This window comes from Sus scrofa, chromosome 14 (genome assembly GCF_054392235.1).
Source record: "Sus scrofa isolate SSC_HxYL_T2T_F1_AM1 chromosome 14, Sscrofa_HxYL_maternal_Yorkshire_Landrace_v2.0, whole genome shotgun sequence".
NCBI lineage: Eukaryota > Metazoa > Chordata > Mammalia > Artiodactyla > Suidae > Sus > Sus scrofa.
The window spans coordinates 147,970,396-147,994,452 of NC_139396.1; the positions used below are offsets into that span (position 1 = coordinate 147,970,396).

The 24,057-nt window shown below is 39.3% G+C and overlaps 1 protein-coding gene across 22 annotated transcripts in view; it reads left to right on the forward strand.

Moving 5' to 3' along the window:
• The window catches only part of TRUB1 (TruB pseudouridine synthase family member 1), a 70,043-nt gene that overhangs the window by 38,054 nt on the left and 7,932 nt on the right, over positions 1-24,057 (forward strand). For 9 of the 22 annotated variants that reach the window (XR_014826328.1, XR_014826322.1, XR_014826315.1 and 6 more), the window contains 3 exons: positions 3,287-3,343; positions 4,099-4,299; positions 16,605-16,707. Coding sequence is in view for 5 of the 22 variants with exons in the window: in XM_084994457.1 (XP_084850583.1) it covers positions 3,287-3,342; positions 4,089-4,358 (326 nt within the window). In the remaining 17 variants the exon portion in view is untranslated. Of the gene's footprint in view, positions 1-3,286; positions 3,344-4,088; positions 7,372-16,604; positions 16,723-24,057 lie in introns of those variants that run through there. The other 13 variants (XR_014826324.1, XR_014826320.1, XR_014826332.1 and 10 more) reach the window with 6 other exon arrangements.

Sequence of the window (24,057 nt, forward strand, 5' to 3'; positions counted from 1 at the left end):
TGGAGAAATTTGAAATCATTTGTACTTAGGTGTGCTTTTATCTTATATTTGGCTACGTTTGTGTGATTTTAATGGATCCCTAGGATTTTGGAGATTTTTTAAAATTCAAATTTAAACAATTTGTTAGTACCTTTTTGATAACACATATAATGAGAATACCTATAGCTGTATGGAGGCTCAGAAATGTCCCAGATAGGCTGTTTTTCATATGTTGTATTATATCATCTTACTGTAAATTTGGAAGTAACATACCTTGGATCTCTGTGGGGATAAAAAAGTAGATAAGGAGTACATATTTTCAAAATTTTGTATTTTGATTTTATTATCTTATGGATACTTGTTCCCCATTTTAACTAGTACGTGATAGTTTACGTTCGGTTTTTTATTGACATTAATTTGGCCTTTTAAAACAATGCTTTTTCACTCTTTGGACAAGAAATTCTAAGTGCGAAGTGATTCTTTTTTTCCCCCTCTTCTTTGTCACCAAGAAATTACTGCTAAAGATCATATAAACATAGATATAATGGATCAGGCCGAAATATCTTCCTGAAAAATAGTTGAGTAGAAGTGCTCGTTCTGAGGTCAGCATATTTTTAGTTTTATAAGAAGAGTTCAGAAATTTTTTCAAGTCATTGAACCATTTTGCACCTCCAACAATGTATGAAGTCTGTTTGCTCTGCATTGTTGCAAACATTTGGTCTTAACTCTTTTTGATTTTAGACATTCAGATGAGTTGGGGTTTTTCTGTTTGTTTTTTTCTTTTTTGGCAGCGCCCAGGCATATGGAAGTCCTAGGCCAGGGATCGAATCTGAGCCAGAGCTGCAACCTATGCTGCAACTGCAGGAACATCAGATCCTTAACCCACCATGCCTGGCGGGGATCAGACCAGCACCTCCAAAGAGACAAGCTGGATCATTAACCCACTGCACCACAGCAGGAATTCCGAGTACCGGTTTTTGTATATTCTGGATACTCCTTTGTCAGCAATAAATACTGTGAATATTTTCCCCTTCCCCTGCTTCCCTCTCTGTTGTTGCATTTTTTTTTTTCCCTTTGTTCTATCTTTGGTATATGTGCTGCCGAAGCGAGCACCCTTTGTGCTATCTTTGAATGAGAAAAATTTTAATTTTTTTTTTCTTGCTTTTTTAGGGCCTCACCTGTGGCATATGGAGGTTCCCAGGCTAGGGATTGAATCGGAGCTATAGCTGCTGGCCTACACCACAGCCACAGCAATGCAGGATCCGAGCTGCGTCTTCAGCCTACACCATAGCTTGAGGCAACATCAGGTCCTTAACCTGAGCAAGGCCAGGGATTAAACCTGCAACCTCATGTTTACTGGTCGGATTTGTTTCCACTGCACCACAATGGGAACTCCCCCACCTGAAGTCTAATTTATCAATGAGATTTCTGTAAACTAACAAACTCTTGTCTAAACCCAACTTTTGTCTGTTCTAAGGTTTTTAGCATTTATGTTAAAGTCTATAATATATTTCAAATTAAAAAAGAAATGTCTTCCTGGACATGTGGTAAATTTTAATTCAGATTATCAATTTGAATTTATCTATAATCCATATTTGAAATAAATTTAAAAACCCAAAAAGTGTTTTTCAGTTGTTTGGAAATGTTATAATCTCCTAGCTTCAGGAAGTAGTAATTAAAGCCCTGAACAGATAAAAGCTGTGAAGAATCAAAAGCTGTAGTTCTTCTTAATCCTCAGGCTCCCCAAAATTGATCCTGCTCTTAATTTCATGGTGCACACTGACTAGGATTCCTTTTAGAAATAATTTCCCAAGACCTTTTTTCTCCATTGACATAATTTTGTTGTTGTTGTTGTTTGTCCTTTTGCTATTTCTTTGGGCCGCTCCCGCGGCATATGGAGGTTCCCAGGCTAGGGGTCGAATCGGAGCTGTAGCCACCGGTCCATGCCAGAGCCACAGCAACACGGGATCTGAGCCGCGTCTGCAACCCACACCGCAGCTCACAGCAATGCCGGATCGTTAACCCACTGAGCAAGGGCAGGGACCAAACCCGCAACCTCATGTTCCTAGTCGGATTTGTTAACCACTGCGCCACGACGGGAACTCCCCAACATTATTTTTTAATGTGTGTTAAGTTCATGTGGATTGTGGGTTTTGTACGGTTTTTTTCAAAAGTCATTCCTTTTCTTAGTTCCCTGATTCTAAAATATTTGACAAACAATGAATAAAACACACTAAAAAATGTTTTACTCCATTCCATGAAAATGCAGCAGCTGTGTTGGCACAGTAGATATTATCTATGAAAGTGAAAAAAAAAAAAACCCTCAAATTTTCCCCATTGCATTTGTTGACTAGAAGTTGTAATAAGCCAAATTTGACCCTTTTCACCAAAGGCAAATATAGTGCAAGAATGTAACACACCTACATTTGACCCTCATGTTCATTTTTCTTTGTCTCAGCAGTGGCTCCCAACCTTGAACTGATGAGGGGGAAAAAATTAAAATTCCCAACTATTGAATTTTGATGAATTCCCTCAAATAGCTTTATTTGTATGCTAAGCTAGAAATAGGTAAATTGTAGTCTTTTTGTGTAGAAATGCAGTTCTTTTCAGGGTGTCTTGTGGATGAATAAAAATAATCCAGAGCCCTACTCTTAACCAGTAAACTTGTATTATACTTAAGAAGATAGATGTTTAGATGTGCATTCAGTTCTAGTACATTGTGTAATTTTAAGTTATTTCATGATTTTTTTCAGGAATATTTCCAAGAGAACATTTAAATGTGCCAAGTTCTCCACGTAGTATATTACCCCAAACATAATTCCTGTCACTGAAAAGGGGTTTTTTGTTTGTTGTATTTTTTGAGTGTGCAAATCAGAAAATATTTTTAAAATCTACACTTCATAATAGTAAGGCAGAGATGTTCAACCATTTAAAACCTATTAAATGAACAAGCTGAACAAATCTGAAAATATTTTTTAAAAATCTGCCGTTCGTGATAGCAAAGCTGAAATTTCTAACTATTTAAAACATATTAAAAGAACAAGGCTGAAGTATTAAAGTGGTATGACTTGCCAGTTAATTTAAAATGTGTTCATGAGTGTCTGCTGCTTGCTTTCTCTACACTCTGACTTTTCAGTCTCACAAACACATATGCTACTGGATGAATAATTTATGTTTTAGCACATAAATATTTTATCACTCGATTGTTTGCATAGTGCATTTTTACATTTGTTTAGGGGCATCATTTCTATGTAAAGTGGATTTCGTAGGAAGTTAGCAATTTACCATGTCACTGTTAACATTCCAGATGTTGAATGTGGAGGAGGTTTTTATATCAGAAGCTTGGTCAGTGACATTGGCAAAGGTAAGCATAAAGATGAATTATGAATTATCATTTAGAGGGTAAGATTCCTTTTTGATGGGAAGAAGGGATTATCTGTTTTCGTATCTTTGAGTACTGGCCTTAGGAACTGTATTTTTGCTGCCTTCAGCCTTAGAAGCATTATAGGTTTATGGCAGACAATTATCAGCATCAGCAGCTGCAGTGAAATGCTTATAATGAGAGAAAGGAGAAAAAGAGGAGCAGAAAATGAAGATGTGAATAATGAATCCAAGGACCAGCATTTTTTTTCAAGTGTAAAAATATTTTGACTCAAAGCAGGGATAAGAAAAAAAAGATTAATCCTTCTAAAAAAGTTATTTTCATTGCTACAAGTCAAATTAAAGAAAAACAAACAAACAAAAAAACCTGGAAGCCGTAGTCTTGCAAACAGCCAGGAAGTTGCAGTTCTGGCCCTGCCATTTGCTGGCAGTGGTGACCCTGGACAGGTCACATTGAGTCACCAAAATGAAAATTACTTCATAGAGCTCCGCGTCATGGGTTAAATAAATGTGTGTGAGAGTTCCTTGTAGACTTTAAAGCAGTTTGGTAGGTTAGTTATTAAGTATTATTTTGCAACTTAATTATTTCTTAATCTCAAGGATCTTGGATTATTAGGATTTTACATTTGGGGTAGTTCTGAGAATGTTGAAATGAGTTGTCTGTCCTTTGAATAATAATAGAGTAAGAAGTCCTGAATCATTTCTCTTGTGTTCTCTTTTTCCCTTTTGTTGCCGGAGAACTCTCTTCCTGTGCCAGTGTGCTAGAGCTGACCCGGACCAAACAGGGACCGTTTACACTAGAAGAGCATGCCCTTCCCGAGGACAAATGGACGATTGATGACATCGCACAATCTCTTGATCAGTGCGCCTCTCTTCTCCCAGAAGAGCTGGCACTTAAAAAATCAAAACCCGAGGAGTCTAATGAACAAGTTTTGAGCTGTGAGTATATAACTCTAAATGAGACAGAGGAAAACGATGATGTAATTAAGACATTTTAAGACTGGCTTGGGATTGTCATCATTTCCTGGTTGACATTTGAATCCTGTGTGCAGAATGATAAGCTATGTGCAAAAGCCAAACTTCCTTTTTTTTTTTTTTTTTTTTTGCATGAAGAAAATGTCCATGATTTGTAGTTTTTATGGCATACAATTTATCTTCTGTACATTGTAAGTAGCCTTACAGTCGTTCATTTCTTGTTGTACGATGGACAGTTTTTTTATGGTGTTATTATGTTGGTAGATTGGATTTAGGAAAATCAACTTTCTGATTTTGATATCTATTCAAAACTTTTTTTTTTTTCCACAGTAAGACTTTGAATATCATATTTTTTTTTAATAATTTTTTTTATTTTCCCACTGTACAGCAAAGGGGTCAGGTTATCCTTACATGTATACATTACAATTACATTTTTTCCCCCATATTCAAAACTTTCATATGAAAAAGGTGACCACATTTTTTAATCAGAGGAGAAAAATGAGCTACATGTTTCTTGGGTGTCACAAAAGTGAATGTAAATTAGAGTTTCTTTGGCTTGCAGGTGGCTCTGGTTATTGAAATTTCTTCACTTATGTTTGAAAAAGCTATTATTTAAACTCGTGTTTTGGAGAGCTTATGATTCTTAAGAACAGTTTTTAATAAGGCTGTACTTATCTTGATAATAGCTGTGTTTATTTAGATCTTGGAAACTAATAAACTTTTTAAATAAATATTTGTAAATGAACAAAATTATTGCTGCTACCGCTGACAGGATGTAAACAGAAGACTAAAGTTTAATTAAATTCACCCGTACCATTAGCACAGGCTAGGTCCTTATGGCTTCATGTGTTGGCAGCTCTGAGATATTTTTCTGGTACTTTAATCAATACAATCAACCACCCTTGTACCAATTTACTAAATCTCATTTTAAACAATTAAGCTAAAGACTGTATCTTCAATCAAAATTTTCTTTTCTCTGTTCTTTAGTATTTATTTATACCTCTTTATAGGGTATTAATCTCTATGACATTGTTTTTTCAATTTGCATTTTCAAGTGATGTTTACAGATGTTGAGATTGCTGCCCTCCATTTCCAGTTAATCTCTTCTGCTATAAATGTCTAAAAACAGTTTTCATTCAGGTAGCCTACTGAAAGTTCCCTATCTCTTTACATAGTTTTTAAACTAGTCACATTACAAAATAGTAAATTTCATATATAATAAGTGCTTCATATTTTTGTTATGGGAAAGCAATATGTTATGCAGCCGGTTTGTAGAAATGTTTAAATTCCACTTCATTATTCAAATAAATACAGTTTCAAAGAGGAAGAATCATTAAAATTTTCATCAAATTAAGAGTTTTTAGATTTTTATGGGTTTTCTTTTAGAGGTGGTTGCTTACAACCTCTAACTTGTAAATTTTAAATATGAAAATTAAAGTAATCTTATTTGTGGTTAACTTAACATAAATTCGATATAAAAAGTTATAGAGGTCCCTGGTGGCTCAGCATGTTCAGAATCTAGTGTTGTCCCTGCTGGGGCTCTGGTTACTGCTGTGGTATGGGTTCTGTCCCTAGCCCAGGAACTTCTGTGGGCCTGGCCAAAACCAAATTTTTTTCATTAAAAAATGCTTCAGTAGACCATTTTCAGCATTTTGGCATCATATTCTAAGTGGAAATATTAAAAGTATTCTTAATATAATACAGAAAATTAGAAGGACAATTGTTAAGTATCATGATATGTTAAGTAAAACACCAAAACCACAAAGTTGTAAATTGAAACTTTCACAGTTCTACTTATTTTTATAAGGTGCTCTGCAGTTTGTTGAGATTGTCAGCCAGAGGTGGCGGTGGCTCCCTCTTTCTGTTGACATGGCACGGTTACAGGATGTCTTCATATGCCACCAGCCAGGGTCCAAGTAGAGGGATATAAAACAGCCGGAGCATTTCTGCTCTATTTCACAACTTAAAAACTAATGTGGGTTCTCGCTATGATACAGTAGGTTAAGGATCTGGCATCCCTGCCGTGGCGCAGGTTCAATCCCTGGCGCGGTGTGGTGGGTTAAAGAATCTGGTGTTGCCACAGCTGTGGCATAGGTCACCGCTGCCTCTCAGATTCAGTCCCTGGTCCGGGAATTTCCATATGCCACAAGTACAGCCAAAAAAACCCACCACCAACAACAAAAACAAAAACGAAGGTGTGTGAGTTACTAATGGAGAAGACTATAAAATTTTTGAAAAGACGCATGACTTTTAAAAATGGTAACCAATCTTTTCCTTTTATTGAAAACATTGAAGAAAAATTTGCCAAATGGAAAATCAGCCCTTGCTCCTCACCATCCTAATACTCGGTGACTTGAGAAGTTTAATTTTGCATTACTCCTCTGCGCCTCCCCTACACAGACACATTTTTTTCTCTTTTGGCTACCCTGAGGCATACGAAGTTCCCGGGGCGGGAATCAGATCCAAGCCATAGTGAATCCTTAACCCACTGTGCTGGGACGCGGATCAAACCTTCATCCCAGCACTTCAGAGTTGCCGCTGATCCCATAGCGCTACGGTGGAAACTCTACTTTTCCCTCTTCTTTTGTTCAAATAATTATAGTCTTAAGACACCTATACTTCTCTATTGACTTTTTTCATTTCATATTACTTGACTCTATTTGTATTTAGTTTTGATAATGATTACTTTAAACATATTCAATTTATTTAAAATATCTTCCCTATTGCTGAATACCGTTATTTTCAATTTTATTAGGATAAATTCCTGGGAGTGGGGTTATTAAATGGAATAATATGAACAATTTTATGGTCCTTAATAAGTTTGCCTGTTGCATTCTCAAAGAGTTGTAACGTTTTACGGTGTCATCATTTGCACATATCAGTTCATTAAAAGTTTACAGCTTTGGGTGGGGATTTTATATGTTGTCGTTGTCAATTTAGTAAGTTGTAAGTGTTCAAAATTGCTCTGATTTGCCTCTGTGACTTTTTCGTATACTTTGGTCCCTTATATAAATAAATGTCTTAATGGTTTCTTTATACGTTTGTATGAGTTATTTGTGTAGTAAATAATAGAAGTATTTTCCTGGCCTGTTGTCTTTTTTATTTTAGTTTCATTTTTCATTTTTCCTAACTAAATTTGCTAACTAATTTTACTAATTCTTCCCCTTTTATAGTTGCCAGATTTATGAGTATGAATAGTTAAAATTTATTGAAACTTTAAAATATTATTAACTTTCATAAGCAGCTATAAGTGATGAAAATGCTGTGAAGAGTTCAAGACTCATCCATAAAACAAGTTCATTTTCTCTTTCTAGTATTTACATACCAACTGTTTTGATTTTTCATTTTAATCAAAATATTAAAGATCTCTATCTTACGTATTTCTAGGCCTAAAGCTTCATTATTGTAATAAGGTTTGTTTTACTTGTAGGAGAAAGATATGTTAGAAATTCCTGAAAATATTTCAGTGTGGAACATACAAATGGTTTCATTTTGACGTTTAGTTTTTTATATTTCTGGAAAATATTGTCTTAAAAGCTGTCAAAAGTAGTCATAGAATTTTTTTTTTTCTTTTTAGGGCTACACCCATGGCATATGGGGGTTCCCATGCTAGGGATCGAATCGGAGCTGTAGCTGCCAGCCTACACCACAACAACTCGGGCTCTGAGCCACATCTGCTACCCACACCACAGCTCATGGCAACACCGGATCCTTAACCCACTGGGTTTGAACTTGCGTCCTCATGGATACCAGTCAGATTCATTTCCACTGATCCACGAAGGAAACTCCAGTCATAGGATTTTTTTTTATATAGTTTTAAGATACATGAGCATTAAAATAATACAGATTTTCTCTCTGATAATTCAAAATGATAAAATTTGAATAAGGGCTAAACTCACATTTTCCTATACCGACTAGATGTTTTCTTCTTAAATACGTCAATTAACACAAGCTACTGATCTATCATCAGAAATAATTCTTTGTACTGTATAAGAAAAGAGTTCTTTATATCAGTTTTTGAGTATGTTTTATGCCTCTGACCAGTTTGAAATTTGTATCAGACTTCGATAGGCATTTAGAAGTTTAGTTAGTTGTTTCAAAGGAAGAAAGTAATTTGCCTTATATCATGATGTTGATAATAGAAAAAATGTAATTCAATAAGCACTCTAAAATGTTGAAACATTTAAATAGTGGAATATAATAAATATAAACCTTATGGACTGAAATGATTATAATGGCCTTGTTAAATTGAAATAGAAGATTTGTCTTGAATCTATTTCTTTAAGGTATGTGTGGGCAGCTCTTATCTGGTCTAATTATTCATTAAATATCACTTGTTAAACACGACATGGCACTGCAGTCAGTAGTCCCTTCATAGTTCCAACTTGAGTTAAATTCTCTGTGAACAGGAATATTTCATATTGCTATTGTACATGGTGATACCAGTAGGAAAGTTGAAGTCAAAAATTACTTTTTGGTCTTCTTATTCATAACCCCCCCCCTTTTTTTTTTTTTGGTCTTTTTTTTGTCTTTTCTAGGGCCGCACTTGCAGCACATGGAGGTTCCCAGGCTAGGGGTTGAGTCGGAGCTGTTGCTGCTGGCCTACACCAGAGCCACAGCAACACCAGATCCAAGTCGAATCTGTGACCTACACCACAGCTCACGGCAATGCTGGATCCTTAACCCACTGAGTGAGGCCAGGGATCTAACCTGAAAGCTCATGGTCCCTAGTCAGGTTCGTTAACCACTGAGCCACAATGGGAACTCCCTTATTGATAACTCTTAAAAAATATAGCATAGTAAGATTATGTCTGTCTCTACTGTTAGTTTTTTGATCTGGGCAAATCACTTAATCTTTTCAAGCCTCAGTTTTCTTATCTTTAAAACAAAGGAGACAGACTAGTCTACTTCTAAGAACTTTTGCAGTGCTAAAATAGGCTTCTGAGATTAGGTGATTTAGATCGATTCTCTTCAGAACTCGTTCTTTTTGAATCTGAATTTTCATGTTGTTCAGTTTGGGGAAATTCTCATCCTTTAATCTCTTTGAATATTGCATCTCTTCTATCTAGTAGTCCTGTTAGATTTATGTCATACTCATCTTATTCTAGTTACTCTTTTTATTTTCCAGCTGTTTATCTCAATGCTTCTTGGGGAATTTCCTTGAACCTTTTTTCCGGATAATGAATTCGTTCTTTTCCTATTTCAATGTACTGTTTGCCCATGTATTTATTTCAACGATTGCTATGGTTTTTTTTAAAGTTTATAGAACATCAACTTGAAAATTCTTTTTGTGTGTGTTGTCTTATTCTTTCATCAGGGTTTTAGTTTACATATTGTATATATATTTATGTATCAGTAAAAGATATATGTATGTGTATATATAATTTTTACTGATATTTAATGTCCATACAGAAAATTGCACATATCATAAATGTATCACCTGATCAATTTTCATGAAGCAAATGTGTATGCAGCCAGCAACCAAATAAAAAAACAGAACAGGGAGTTCCCGTCGTGGCGCAGTGGTTAACGAATCCGACTAGGAACCATGAGGTTGCGGGTTCGGTCCCTGCCCTTGCTCAGTGGGTTAAGGATCCGGCGTTGCCGTGAGCTGTGGTGTAGGTTGCAGACATGGCTCGGATCCAGCGTTGCTGTGGCTCTGGCGTAGGCTGGTGGCTGCAGCTCCGATTCGACCCCTAGCCTGGGAACCTCCATATGCCGCAGAAGCGGCCCAAGAAATAGCAAAAAAAAAAAAAAAAAAAAAAAAACAGAACATTACTGGTCCACCAGAGCCCTCCAGAGCTTCTTCTCCAGTCACTAGACCCCTAACCTCACCCTCCTGCCAAGGGTAACTGCATCTAAATTATAGATCATTAATTTAGTCTACTTTTATGCTTTATATAAATAAAGCATATAATATATGATCTTTTATGTCTGACTTCTCTCGCTCCAAGTTACATTTATGAGGGTTCTCCATAGCCGTATATAAATATACACTGAGATAAATAACATTTACATCCAGAAATGGGCATGCATCTTCTTTCTGGCCATTAGTGTGGGGTTTGGGACAGTCTAGTCAGTAGTTTACGAAGGTTTGGACTTGTCATACAATGTACCAGGCTTCCAATCACTGTAGGAGGGGGCTGATGCTACTTTGCACTTAGTGGGGATCTGGATTGTGGAAGGGTGTTTCTCAGGGTATCTCTCCATGCTCAGAGATTTCAGCAAGTCCTTCACACCTGTGGCATGGAAGAAATTTGACCCATGCTTTTCTACCTCTCCCAGTGGTAAACTGCTGTTGCCTGTCACTTAGTGAGGTTCAAGGTGGTGTTTCTCAGTTGTCTCATTCCAGGCTCAGTTTTAGTCCCTGCAGCCCAAGATAATTTTCTTTCTTTCTTTCTTTTCTTTCTTTTTCTTTTTCTTTTTTTTTTTTTTTTTTTTTTGTCCTTTTACGGCCACACTCTTGGCATATGGAGGTTTCCAGGCTAGGGGTCTAATCAGAGTTGTAGCCACCGACCTATGCCAGATCTGAGCCGTGTCTTCGACCTACACCACAGCTCACGGCAACGCCAGGTCCTTAACCCACTGAGCAAGGCCACGGATCAAACCCGCAACCTCATGGTTCCTAGTCAGATTCGTTTCCGCTGCATCATGAGGGGTTCTGCCAGGGTAGAGTTTCTAAGCAATTCTGTCCCTTCCCCAGTGGCAGCAGATCTCAGCTTTACATCCGTGAACCATCCTGAGCTGAACTCATTTTGTATCCCTCCTCCAATAGCAGGCAGCTTTTGCTTCTGTCTTTTCACCAAACACGGTGCATCTTTGCTTGGCTCTCTCCTCCCTCAAGCAGCTTGTGGCTTTTGTTCATGTACGAGAAGGGTTTGTGTAGCAGGTGAGTTTCATGACTTGTAGCCACCTACTAGGTCTTTCTTAGGTCTCCTGTCCTGCGCCCAGGCTTTCTCATGAGCACCTCGTAGAAACGCATGGACAAGAATTAGGAAGTGACTTCCTTTGTGCCTGAGGCTCCCAGAATTTCTGAACTCTTGGCCTTTAGGAAATCATTACAGATTTCTTTTGTTTTCGTCTTACCTGCTTTTATGATGGCTGCCTCTTCCTTCTGTATTATGCCCAAAGTGAAACAATTTGTATTTCCCATTGCTCCTCTGAGGAGCTTATCACCCATTTGAACTCATTTTTACCTCACAATCTTAGCTCCCTAATGGGCTTAAGAATTTATCCAGCTTGCTCTTTCTGTTAAGGTGGGATTTATGTTCTCTTAAAGCTTTTTGTGTCCTAAGTGAAAGCAGAACCTTGAATAATGCTTATATCTATTTCCCCCGCATTTACAGTGGTGAGGGTCTTGAGGTTGTTTTATCTACTGTTTTTGCTAGAAATGAAATTTTCCACATCCAAAGAGTGATTAGACAGATAAACTTAACTGACTTGCAGCACCATTATGTTGTAGTTAATTTTACATCCTTAGATAAATAATCTGTCAAGCCATTGACTAATGGCAAAGCATTTGCTAACTTAGCATTCATCTATTCAGGTGCTTTGAAATTATTTAATTATTTTAATTCTTCCATTATAGGTGAGAAAATCAGGACCTAGAGAAGTAACTTTTCCCAACTCCAAATTAATGGCAGGACTTAGAGGCCAGATAACTTAAGTTGACACTCTTCTTTTGGCTCTCAGAATTGGTTATATTATCTAACGGTGATGACTAGGTGATTTTAATTCCACATTATGTAAACATGTCAATTGTCAAATATTGACCTATGCCTTTGTATGGGGAAACAATGTCTGGCATACAAAAGAAGTCTTGAAGACGTGGTCCAAGGGTTCACTTGACTTCAAATAGGAACTCAAGAAATGCACACATAAAAAAAAATAAGTAGCTCCACAAGACAATACATAAATATCAGTGAGTGATCGTTTTCAGCAATCAGGGTAGCTACCCAGAGAAGGAAGACACTGAGTTGGGCCTTGAACAATAGATACCATTCAAAGAGTTAGGAGAGAAGTCAGGAGGGGGGAATGGTTCCAGCAAAGATGCCAGTATACAAGGCATGTTCAGTCAGGAAAGAGGAGAATGGCCTGGGTGGAGAGGAGGATTTGTGTTAATATGTGGTTGAAAACAGGTTGGCATGACATGTTTGAGCCTTGAAAGGCAGAATTGAGTAAAGCTTCAGGCTGTGGTATGTGGTAAGAACTGAAGAGGGAGAAACAGGATGCAGAAAGTCCAGTTAGACCTGAGTCTAGTGCAGTAATCCAGGACTGAGGTAATAAACAACTCTGAACTTGAGTTTTATCAGATGATGGATGTCTGGATGGACAGTTTAAGAGAAAATGGATGATTTTCAGTGATTCAGATAATTGATTACCAGGGTATTGCAGGAAAAATGATTAGCAATAGTTGTCAAATAGTTTTCCTTAAAAGAACACATCAGAATATTTGTATAAAAGTGAGTATTTTCTTTGGCATGGATAGTTGGTACTTTTGCCTATGATAACAATGACCGCTTTGCTTGTTCCTTTTTTCTGTGACCAGTGAGCCTCTTGAAAAGAACTATGCCTTTTCACTTATCACCTGAATATCTGGCATAAAGCAGGTTTCTTGACTTTAATGTGTAGTTAGGGGTTCTTAACTATTATTTGAAATATTGAATCATGTCTGTGATTGAAAGCATGGGCTCTGGAGTTATAGGCTTTCCAAGCTTTACTGCTTATCATCAGCTCTTAACCTCAAGAAAGTTAATGAACTTTCCTAAGCCCCAGTTTCCTCATATGTAAATTGGGGATATTAATAGTGACTACTTCGTGAAATTATGAAGTCTAAATTAGGTCATTCAGGTAAAATGTTTAACATACTTCTTAGAACCCAGGAAATAGTAAACAGCAGCAAATGCCATAGACCTGATTTACATGTAAGAAAAGGATAAACCTGAAATTCTCATGGTTTATGGACTCAGGTATATTTTTCTTTTCTCTTTTTTTTTTTTTTTTTGTATTTTTGCCATTCCTTGAGCCGCTCCCCCAGCCTATGGAGGTTCCCAGGCTAGGGGTCTAATCGGAGCTGTAGCTGCTGGTCTACACCACAGCCACACAATGCCGGATCCTTAACCCACAGAGCAAGGCCAGGGATCAAACCCGCAACCTCATGTTTCCTAGTCAGATTCGCTAACCACTGAGCCATGACGGGAACTCCTGGATTCAAGTATATTTTTCAAAGATGCTTTAAAAGATAGTGCTTTGGTCAGAAGAACTGGGCTGAAATAATTTCCTGACTGCAAAGATTATTAACAGTGCAATAGGCTATTGATACAAGTAGAGAAGGTTTTTAGAGAATGTGGATGTTCACCTTTTATATATTAAGTGTACCAAAGTCTACTGAGGAGATGTATCTAGCTGCATAAATCCACATGCCATTAAAGTTAGTAAACCTTTTGCGTTTACGTCATCTCATCTGACCCTCCACCAATCCTATGAAGTAGGAAGCATTAGTCTTTGTTACTTAGGTAAAGGATTTGAAGTGGCACTGAGTACTAAGTGACTCGCCAGAGACATATCACCAGAGTGGTAGAGCTGGGTCTCTGGTACTCTTATGAGTCCCACATGCTGTTTATATTACATCTGGAGAAAAGTGATCTGAAGCACAGATGTTTAGTGGGAGGAATGAAACACATGCTGTTATGCCAAAAAATAATTGGGAATAAAAGCAGAAAACAAGACATTTGTTTCCGTTATAATATGACAGAAAGCATGGCTCTTGTGTTTTGGGATTGAGCATTCAGAGGAGAAATGGGGAGCAGTTTAATCTGGGTGCGACTGCTTTTGGAACACAGCATCTGGTTCTGGGCTACTCATTACAGGGCTTATGGAAACCAGCTGGATGAGGTTCAAAGCAAAGCACCAAAATGATTAAGGAGCTGAGGGCATTGATGAATAAGGGAAGATTAAAAGAATTAAATATGTATAGCTCAGTTAAGCAAAGACTAAGGAAAAACAAGCTAACTGTATACAAATATCTGAAATGTGTGGACATTAAAAAGGGAGATTAATTAGTTAGCATGATACATGGGGGTATAATATTCAGTGATAGGATGTAAATTTAAGCTGAGTGGAAGGAGATATTTCCTGATATCTATGAAAGCTGTCTGTGGCATAGTCTTTCCCCAGGGAAGCAATAGAGATCTCAAGCCTTCTGACTTCTAAAACTTTCCTGGGAATTACATAGTAGATAGTGTTAGAGAATTATTATTAATTTGGTCAGATGTGATAGTGATACTGTGTTTATATAAGGAAATGTCATTTTTTTAGAGTTACTTTGAAATATAGGGGTAGGACAAACAACATGATGTGAGAGATTTGCTCAAAAATACTACACAAATAAAGGAGGAAGGAAGGAAAGGAAGAATGGGAGGAAAAGAAAGGCAGAGAGGGAGGGAAAAAAAAAGATGAAAGAAAAGGGCAGGTGAACCAAATGTGGCAGAATATTGATCATATTGACTCTGAAGGAGGGTCACCTGTGAGTTCGTTTTACTCTCTTATGTATGTTTGAAAACTTAAGTAATAAAAATTTAAATTATATTTTCCTGAACAAAACTCAGTAGCATATTAACCCCTGGCCTCCCTGGATAGAAAAGTCTTAACTGCCACACAGGCAGACTTCTGGTTGGCCAGGGCTTCTGCTCACCATTTGACTCTGGCGAGGTAGACTTGGCTGGGCTATGTAAGGAAATCCACGAAAATTCTTAAAACTGGGCCTCCAGTGGTAGCTTCATGAGGATGAATTTCTAGGGTGAAAGAGCAGAGAGCAGTGTTGTTGAAACATTAACTGACCTCTCTTGCTCTCCTGTCCCTTATTCATGGAAAGTACCAGCCTGAGCAGAGGTCCAAGTGCCTTCAGAATGGCCAGATCTTATTCTATTGAATGAAGAAACATTTTCCCCCCTTATTTGTAGAGTGTGAAAAGCAAGAATTGGGGTAATTCATAAAGTGCATGTTTTTAAAACCCAGCGAACATCTGTGAAGCTGAAGTTTTTATAAAAAAAGATTTTTAAAGAGTCTTCTCTCCTTTAGCCTCTCAGAGCAAATCTCACCTTACTTTGTAGGAGAATGTTTAGGGCAGGAGATTTAGGGAACATCTGAAATGTATGTTACTGACTCTGTGTTTGTTAGAGGAATATAAATATTTTATCTGCATTTCACTGATGGCAGTCAAGCATGAACATAGACCTGGCATTTGAGAACTGTCATGTCTGACTTTCTTCAGACTGCACAACCAGGCCAGCAAATGGTAGCTGGAGTGAGACTTATTCCAGCTCAGTGTAAGAATGGGTCGTGTAGCCACCAAATTGTCTGAAAATGTGGCAGAGGCTGAATGGTAGGCAAGTTTGGTTAAGGCTCTCCCATGTCCAGACATCCTTTCTCTAGTCCTAGCATCACTATCTTAGCTCAGGCCCTTATAATCTCTTACCTGGGCTATTTCAGTTGCCATAATTAAACCTCCTCATCTCTAGCCTCTTTCTGATGCTGTTATCCTCCACTTTGCCTCCAGACAACTGATCATGTCATCCTCCTTTTTTTTTTTTTTTTTTTTTTTTTTTGTCTTTTGTCTTTTTTTTTTTGTTGTTGTTGTTGTTATTGTTGCTATTTCTTGGGCCGCTCCTGCGGCATATGGAGGTTCCCAGGCTAGGGGTTGAATCGGAGCTGTAGCCACCGGCCTACGCCAGAGCCACAGCAACGCGGGATCCGAGCCGCGTCTGCAACCTACACCACAGCTCACGGCAACGCCGGATCGTTAACCCACTGAGCAAGGGCAGGGACCGAACCCGCAACCTCATGGTTCCTAGTCGGATTCGTTAACCACTGCGCCACGACGGGAACTCCTCATCCTCCTTTTAATCCCTTAACACCTATACCAAACAGGTTTTCAAGACTCAGAGTATATTGTGACGAAGTCTTTTTTTTTTTTTTTTGTCATGCCTATGGCATGTACAAGTTCCTGGGCCAGGGATCTAACCCATGCCGCAGCAGTGACCTGAGCCACAGCAGGGACAGCACTGGATCCTCAACGTAGGGAAGTCCACGATGAAGTCTTTTTTGCCCGGCTAGAATCACTCCATCCCCATCTCAGTTGCCATGGTACCTCATATATACATTCATTACAATACTGCAGCCCTCCATTTTAATCATGTGTTGACGTGTCTTTCCCACCAGACTGAGAGCTCTTTGAGGGCAATTACTTCGTTTTCATCTTATTTCCCCAGTGCCTGCCGTGATCTTGGCATTCAGTATCATCAAATAAACCTTCAGAGCCTTCATGTTCCACATATGGGAAGACTGGACCCTCAACAACTTGGAGTAAATAAAGTAAGATGGCATTCATTCACCTGTATTTATTGCTTCCTATCTGGGCTACTTTCCTGTCTATAAGTTGAAGAAAAGAATAGTACACAGAACCAGAGGTCTAGCTGATCACCCAAGTTAGCTTTTAGCCTATCAGTGGTCCTTGAATGGGGAGACAGTTCCCCTCATTTCTGTGTCTTAGAGACAGAAATATGGGTAATGCAGTGAATGATACATGCTAGAAATATCTATTCCTCCACCTTAAGCCGTCTTTCAATTTTCAGATTCTGTGAAAGAAACAAGATAATATATAGCTTATTCTAATTTGTGGTAGTATTGTTTATTTGTTTCCATTTTAAGAAGGAGGTAGAATTGGATTATTTGTTTGGTTTCTTCTTCAATAAGAAGGGTCTTAATATAACTAGTCTGGACATCTGTCCCATTTTCAAAAATTACAAGTTTCGATCATTGCTAAATTGTACAGATCCCAATCTGTCTGCTCTGCATATATTTGAATTTATAAAAGCAGAAGCAGGCTAAAAGTCTTTCTAATGCAATCCCCTAAATGCATGAAGTATTAGATTGCTTTCCCCCATTGGTTCATGCATTGCTAAGGGCTTAAAAGGATCATTGATTTGAATTATTTAATGTGTACAGCAGGTTGAGTTTCTTTCTTTAAGGACCTTTGGGGACATTGTCTTAGTTTTTTTTTTTTTTTTTAATGTTAAATCTCATTTTTCTTTGAAAATAAGAAGTTAAATCTGTATTCACGTTAAGCTCCCAACGTGCCAGGTTTTCATTGTGTTTTTAAACCATCTAGGAAATGTTTGATTCTAATGAAACATTGCTGCTGAAAATTAGGTTGAAATTGCTAGGCTGAAAATATAGTTATAACTACATATTATTCTAATGTATTATTTTACCTATTTTTGAAGTGGATGGAGATGAAATACAAAGAAAAAGGGAGAGAACCTATCTATAATAAAAAGCCATCCTGGATTTTTGTTGTTTTTTGAAATTTATACTTGTTTTGACTTAAATTCACTAAGCACAATCTTAGACTTTAAATGTTGAATATTTTTACTGTGTCATTTAAGTTTTAGTTCCTATTGTTTTTTGATGGTTTACTCTCTCCCCATGGAAAGGCAGTTGTGCAGTGTCTACACAATTTGTGACGGTAACATCTGGGTGACTGGATTTATTTCAGTTTGTGTTCTGTTCAGAAAGCTTGCCAAAAATAGAGACTTGTTTGTGATGTCTAGTGTGGCTTCCTACAACAAAGCAAAAAGTCTTATTTAATCCATTTGTCAGGACAGAACACAAATAAAAGAAATGGAAGTTTCATTCATATAAGGCAGTCATGTAATGTAAAAAGTAAGGTGGGGGGATTAATAGGGTGAACATATAATGTATTATCCAAATCCAGATGCTTTGTGTGTGTGTGTGTGTGTGTGTGTGTGTGTGTGTGTGTGTGTGTGTGTAGGGCTACACCTGCGGCATATGGAGGTTCCCAGTATAGGGGTCTAATCAGAGCTGTAGCTGCTGGCCTATGCCAGAGCCACAGCAACGCCAGATCCAAGCCGCATCTGCGGCCTACACCACAGCTCACAGCAACGCTGGATCCTTAACCCACTGAGCAAGGCCAGGGATCGAACCTGCAACCTCATGGTTCTTAGTCATATTTGTTAACCACTGAGCCACAGTGGGAACTCCCAGATGCTTTTAAGAGTGAAAGGGGAGTGCTAAAATAATTGAGACATTAGTTGATCAACAACAGGTCTAAACTGGTGTTATCTAGGACAACTGGATGCCATTGTCAACCCTGACTACTTGCCAGTACTGTTAAATTTCTCATTTACTGTAGTATATAGTAAATTCTTCTGGGAATTGTAGTAAGTCATTGATGGAACTCTGTGCTAAGGATCGATATGGTAGGAATTCTAATCTATCAGGAAGTACATTTTCCTGGATTGTAGCAGGTAAGAGACGTGTTAGGGCAGAAGACACAACAACTGGGACTTGACAGAGGGCATAAATATTGCCTAATAATAAACCTACTGTAGCTGATGATAATCTTTTATTATTGGCTAAACATCTTTCTTAGCAAGTCAAATATATTTAGCATTTGTAGGAGGGCACAGAAATTGATAGCCTGCAGGGGAAAGCTGAGATTTGGGTTTCCTGTGGCTTTGATTCCAGAATCAGAAATATTAGCTAAAGATGTCAGCAGGTGAAATGCAGTTCCTCTGTTATATGTCATGAGATGCAGCTACTGTCCTATTTTCACTCCCAGTCTTCCTTCTGAATTAATATAGCTTAAAAATAGCTGCAGGTTCTCAAATCTGTAAGAGTAGTATATGCTGCTTGCTACAATTTCTTTTTTCCTGCAGTCTCTTTCAGGTCTTTCAGGAACGCAGTTCAACTCAGTAAATTTTAGGTAACCTAATATGTGTAAGACACTGTGCAAGATGCCTCTGAGATGCAAAGAAGAGGGTGAGCTCCAGCTCTTGAAGCACTTTGTATAATACAAGAAAATAAAGTAAATGCATAACAATACCATATGACAGAGGCAGACATCATTAAAAAGATATATAGGAGTTCCCGTCATGGCTCAGTGGTTAATGAAACTGACTAGTATCCGTGAGGACACAAGACCCGGTTCGATCCCTGGCCTTGCTCAGTGGGTTAAGGATCTGGTGTTGCCATGAGCTGTGTTGTAGGCCAGCAGCTGTAGCTCCAATTCGACCCCTAGCCTGGGAACCTCCATATGCCATGGGAGCAGCCCTAGAAAAGGCAAAAAAGACAAAAAAATAAAAATTTTTAAGGGCTAGATCTATATAGTACCAAGAAAATTTAAGGAACTGTGAAATTACATTTGGTTATGAAAATCTTTGTGGCTTTATCTACCTCTTTCTGCTGCATGCCATTCCCTTTAACTGTAACTTAGATTCCCTAAAAATTCTCTGTGAAGGGTCTTCTTTCTTTCACACCTCTTCAATGGTAGGCAACACAACACACATTGTGTTGTGTGCCCAGAACATTCCCTGTGTTCCATGTCTCACGTACACTAAGTGTGGGCATCTGCTCCAAGGGTCCCTTCCTCTCGTCCACCCCTTGCCAAGACTGTGTGCCCACCTCTCGTCTTCCTCTGGCACAACTCCGGTCCAAGCCACACATGGCTCTTAACTGTGCAGTGGGGTTCCTTTCTCTTTTCACACAGGTCTGTTCTCTGCTCACCTGGCAAGGTGAGACTAGGGGAGAAGCAGGGGTGGAGGTTCAAAAGACATTGAGACTCTGCTGTGTGCCTGCTAGTTTGAAAAGAGTTACTCGGGAGTGGGCAGTTGTATTGGTCTCAAAGGAGAGGTGGAGGCTGAAGAGCTGAGATTCTTCTGTGTATGACAGATGCTTAAAACTGTGGGGAAAGATCAGGTCATCCTTCTAGAGAGAGTGTAAGATGGAGAAGCTAAATGACATCTCAGCCCTCAGTCATCCCAAATCAGGCCGCTGTGGTAGGAGGAAGCCTAGAGAGAATAAAGGAGGGGCTGGTTATTGCTGCTGAGGGAACCAGTCAAATTAGAACCAGTGATCACTGAACCTGGAGAACTTGAGTTTGTTGGTAATTTTGTAAAGAGTAGGTTCAGAAACCTACTCTTGAAATTATTTGGAAGATTCCTTGGGTGTGCGCATTATTGCAGACCAAGGGACCAGAAAAAAAATCAATTCTTACTGAGCAGTTATTGCACACCCTGCTCAGTACTCTCCCCGCTGAAATCTCCCAGCAGCCCTCTAGGGTGAGTACCATATCCCCATCTTACAGAGGACAGCATTGAGGCACAGCAGACTTAGGCTGTCTAAGGTTACACTGGCTGATTAGTACAGAGCTAAGATATGAACCCAGGTACTGTGACCCCAGAGCCCATGCTCTTAATTAGGGAGGGGAGGAGTGGAAAGAGAAGGAAAGAAAGACAGGGAGCAGCTGTGGACTAGAGAATTAGGAGTTGTTTGTACAGAAGTGAAAATCAAAGCTGTGATAGTGGATGAGGTCAGTGGGGGAGTGAAATTAAGTATGTGGAAGAGAGAGACCTGCAAATAGCAGGGATGGTGTGCTGATCACTGGGCGGGGATTAGACCTTAAAGATATCTACAGAGGAGGAGTTCCCGTTGTGGTGCAGCGGAAACGAATCCAACCAGGAACCATGGGGTTGTGGGTTCAATCCCTGGCCTCGCTCAGTGGATTAAGGATCGGGCGTTGCCGTGAGCTGTGCTGTAAGTCACTGAAATGGCTGGGATCTGGCATTGCTTCTGGTGTAGGCCGGCGGCTACAGCTCTGATTTAGACCCCTAGCCTGGGAACCTCCATATGCCGAGGGTGCGGCCCTAAAAAACAAAAAAGAAAAAAAAATTACCGAAAGAGCCAGGTTTCTAAGACTCTAAAAAACTCACATCCCCTTTGCTGAGCACAAGAACTTCATATCCTGCCTTAATGTTATTTATAATGCAAGTCATATTCAATATTGTGACTGAAATCAAAGCATCAGGACAAAGTACCACTTTGTTTTCGAACTCAGTGCTCACTTCCAGATCCTGACATGTGTCTGTACACAGGCTGACAACATGCACACACACACACACATGAGTATCCCTAACGTGGCCTGTGGGAGGAGAAAGTTGAAAAGAATGAGCCATTCACGAGAAGGTCAATCAGAGGTTGAGAGAGGAGAACAGGACAGGACTTTGTCGTGAAGCCCAGGAGATGAGAAGTCTCATCTAAGAAGGGAACAGCAGTATTCCTGGACACCCTGGGACAGGACAGGGTTCCTTTGGGGGCTGCTAAGACCTGTTTACCTTTGTAATAGTACTGATACACATGCAATAGTGTCAGGAAGTGGGTACTGTCTTTAGAAGCAGATAACTTGGTGGGAAGACATGTTTTCAGCCCTATTGTGGATGATGGAGCAACAAACCGAAACCCCCTCCAATCCATTTTCTTGCTTTCCTGGGAGAACTGATCATTAGAATTGCAAGTAACCTTGAGGAAGGAAGGGAAAAAAACGCCACTGAAACCGGGCTCATTTTCAGCTGTCAGCGGAAAAATACAATTCCCCACCAGCCCCCACCAAACCTCTCAGGCTTGGCCAGTAGTTGTTTTCCAACTCCGCTCTGTTACCTTTAAAATCCAAACATTTTTCGATCCATTCTTTTCTGCTGTGCCAGCAACTGATCAAGCTAAGTGCAAGAGTTTGCACCATCGAGACACCACGATTACTCACTGTGTCACTGGAGGAGGACACAGCTCCTGCAGCAGCTGGATCAGGCTGTGCTTTTGAAAGGATGTGATAATAGCCATGTTCAGTTGATCTTACCTTGAACTCGTGGACAAAAAGAGGCAGCTGACCCTCCACTTGTAAGGGAGAGTAACAATATAAGAAGTCACTTTTTTCCCCCTTGTGTCAGTTTCCTACCTTGTCCTAATTTCGTAGATGAAATCACGAGTGTAGAACCGACTTTGCAGTTTGGCTCTGAAGTCCAGAATGGCTATACAGGAGCACTGCACCTTTTTAGATACTTATTCCCTGATGTGTTAAATCGCCCAGAAAGCTGGAGGAAAATGTTCTCCTGCCTGAGCAAGTGCAAGAAAGATGCCATCTGAAGGATATTCAGACGTTTTACAGTTGAAAGCATGTGGAAGGTCTGGGAGTATTAACAATAACTATTGTTATTTTTTACATTTTAACCTCAGAGGCAGGGAATGGAGTTAATTATACTGCTCAGTTCATGGAACACTTTCACTGCCATGTCTTCCAGTGCCTGCTCTTGTTTTATGGATTTATTCCCCATTTCTTTTTTTTTTTTTTTTTTTTTTTTGTCTTTTGTTGTTGGTGTTGTTGTTGGTGTTGTTGTTGTTGCTATTTCTTGGGCCGCTCCCGCGGCACATGGAAGTTCCCAGGCTAGGGGTCGAATCGGAGCCGTAGCCACCGGCCTACGCCAGAGCCACAGCAACGCGGGATCCGAGCCGCGTCTGCAACCTACACCACAGCTCACGGCAACGCCGGATCGTTAACCCACTGAGCAAGGGCAGGGACCGAACCCGCAACCTCATGGTTCCTAGTCGGATTCGTTAACCACTGCGCCACGCCAGGAACTCCTATTCCCCATTTCTGTTCCCTCAGTGACCACTCCCCCCATAGGTAATTGTTCTCATATACTTACTGTGTATTTATTTATTTGTATACTTTCTTACAAATTGTATAAACCTGTATTATCAGTCTTTGTAATGGTACTTGCTGTTATATATCTTTTTTCACTCAACTAGGTTTTTAAGATTTATTCTTTATGCTATGTGCATATCTAGTCTATTGAGTCTAGCTGCAGAATATTCCACAATTCTTACCTCTTCATTGGGTGCTTACTGTATGCGAGGTTCTGTATTAAGTGCTTTAGGTGCGTAATCTTACCAACATCCCAGGAGCAGGGTACTATAATTTTGGCCGCAATCCCAAACTGAGTGAAACAAATCAGAATCACAATAGGGGATTCAGTGGAGGGGATACCAGTGTGCCAATAGCCAGGTAGTATTTGCTCGGCTGCTTTAGCAGCTGCTTCCTGTTTCATTTCTTGTCTTGATCTTTAAATACTGCTGATTTCAGGAGTTCCCGCTGTGGTGCAGTGGGTTAAGAATCCTACTGCAGTGGCTCAGGGGTTCGATCCCTGGCCTGGTGCAGTGGGCTAAAGGATCTGGTGTTGCTGCACCTGTGGCGTGTGTCAGTCTCTAGCCTGGGAACTTCCATATGCGGCCATATGGTGTAGCCAATAAAAAGAAAATTACTGTTAATTTCAACTCATGATTTCAGCAAATGATTCTTTGGAATCACTTAATACCCAAAGACAAAGGAGATATACAATAAGCATTGGGATCAATATTCATTCTTGTGGAAGAATAGTGTTGTGGAAGCCAAGGGTGGCTTTAGTGCCTCTTGAACATAGTGTGCCTGGCTCAGGCTCAAGCCTAGTGGTTCCAACAAGAAATTAGAGAAATTTTAGCTTTCAAGCAGGATCTGCATTTCAGTAGTGCAGCCAACTGGGTAAAGGGACAGCTGCCTGTGATCTAAGTTACCACCTTTTCTCAGGTGGGATACGGAGACGTTGGGATGTGTCAGTGGGTGTTGCCTAACTACTCTTGTACGACAGGCTGGAAGCTGTGACTTCGATCCTAAGTATGTAAAAATCAGTAGACTCTTTATGAAGAGTATGAACTCTCATATGGGGATATTGTTAAAGGGTTGTCGTTTATGTCTCAATTCCCACGTAAATCTGGTAGCATAAATATATCTCTTAATAGCTTTTTGTCAACTGTTGCACTATATCCAGTGCAACT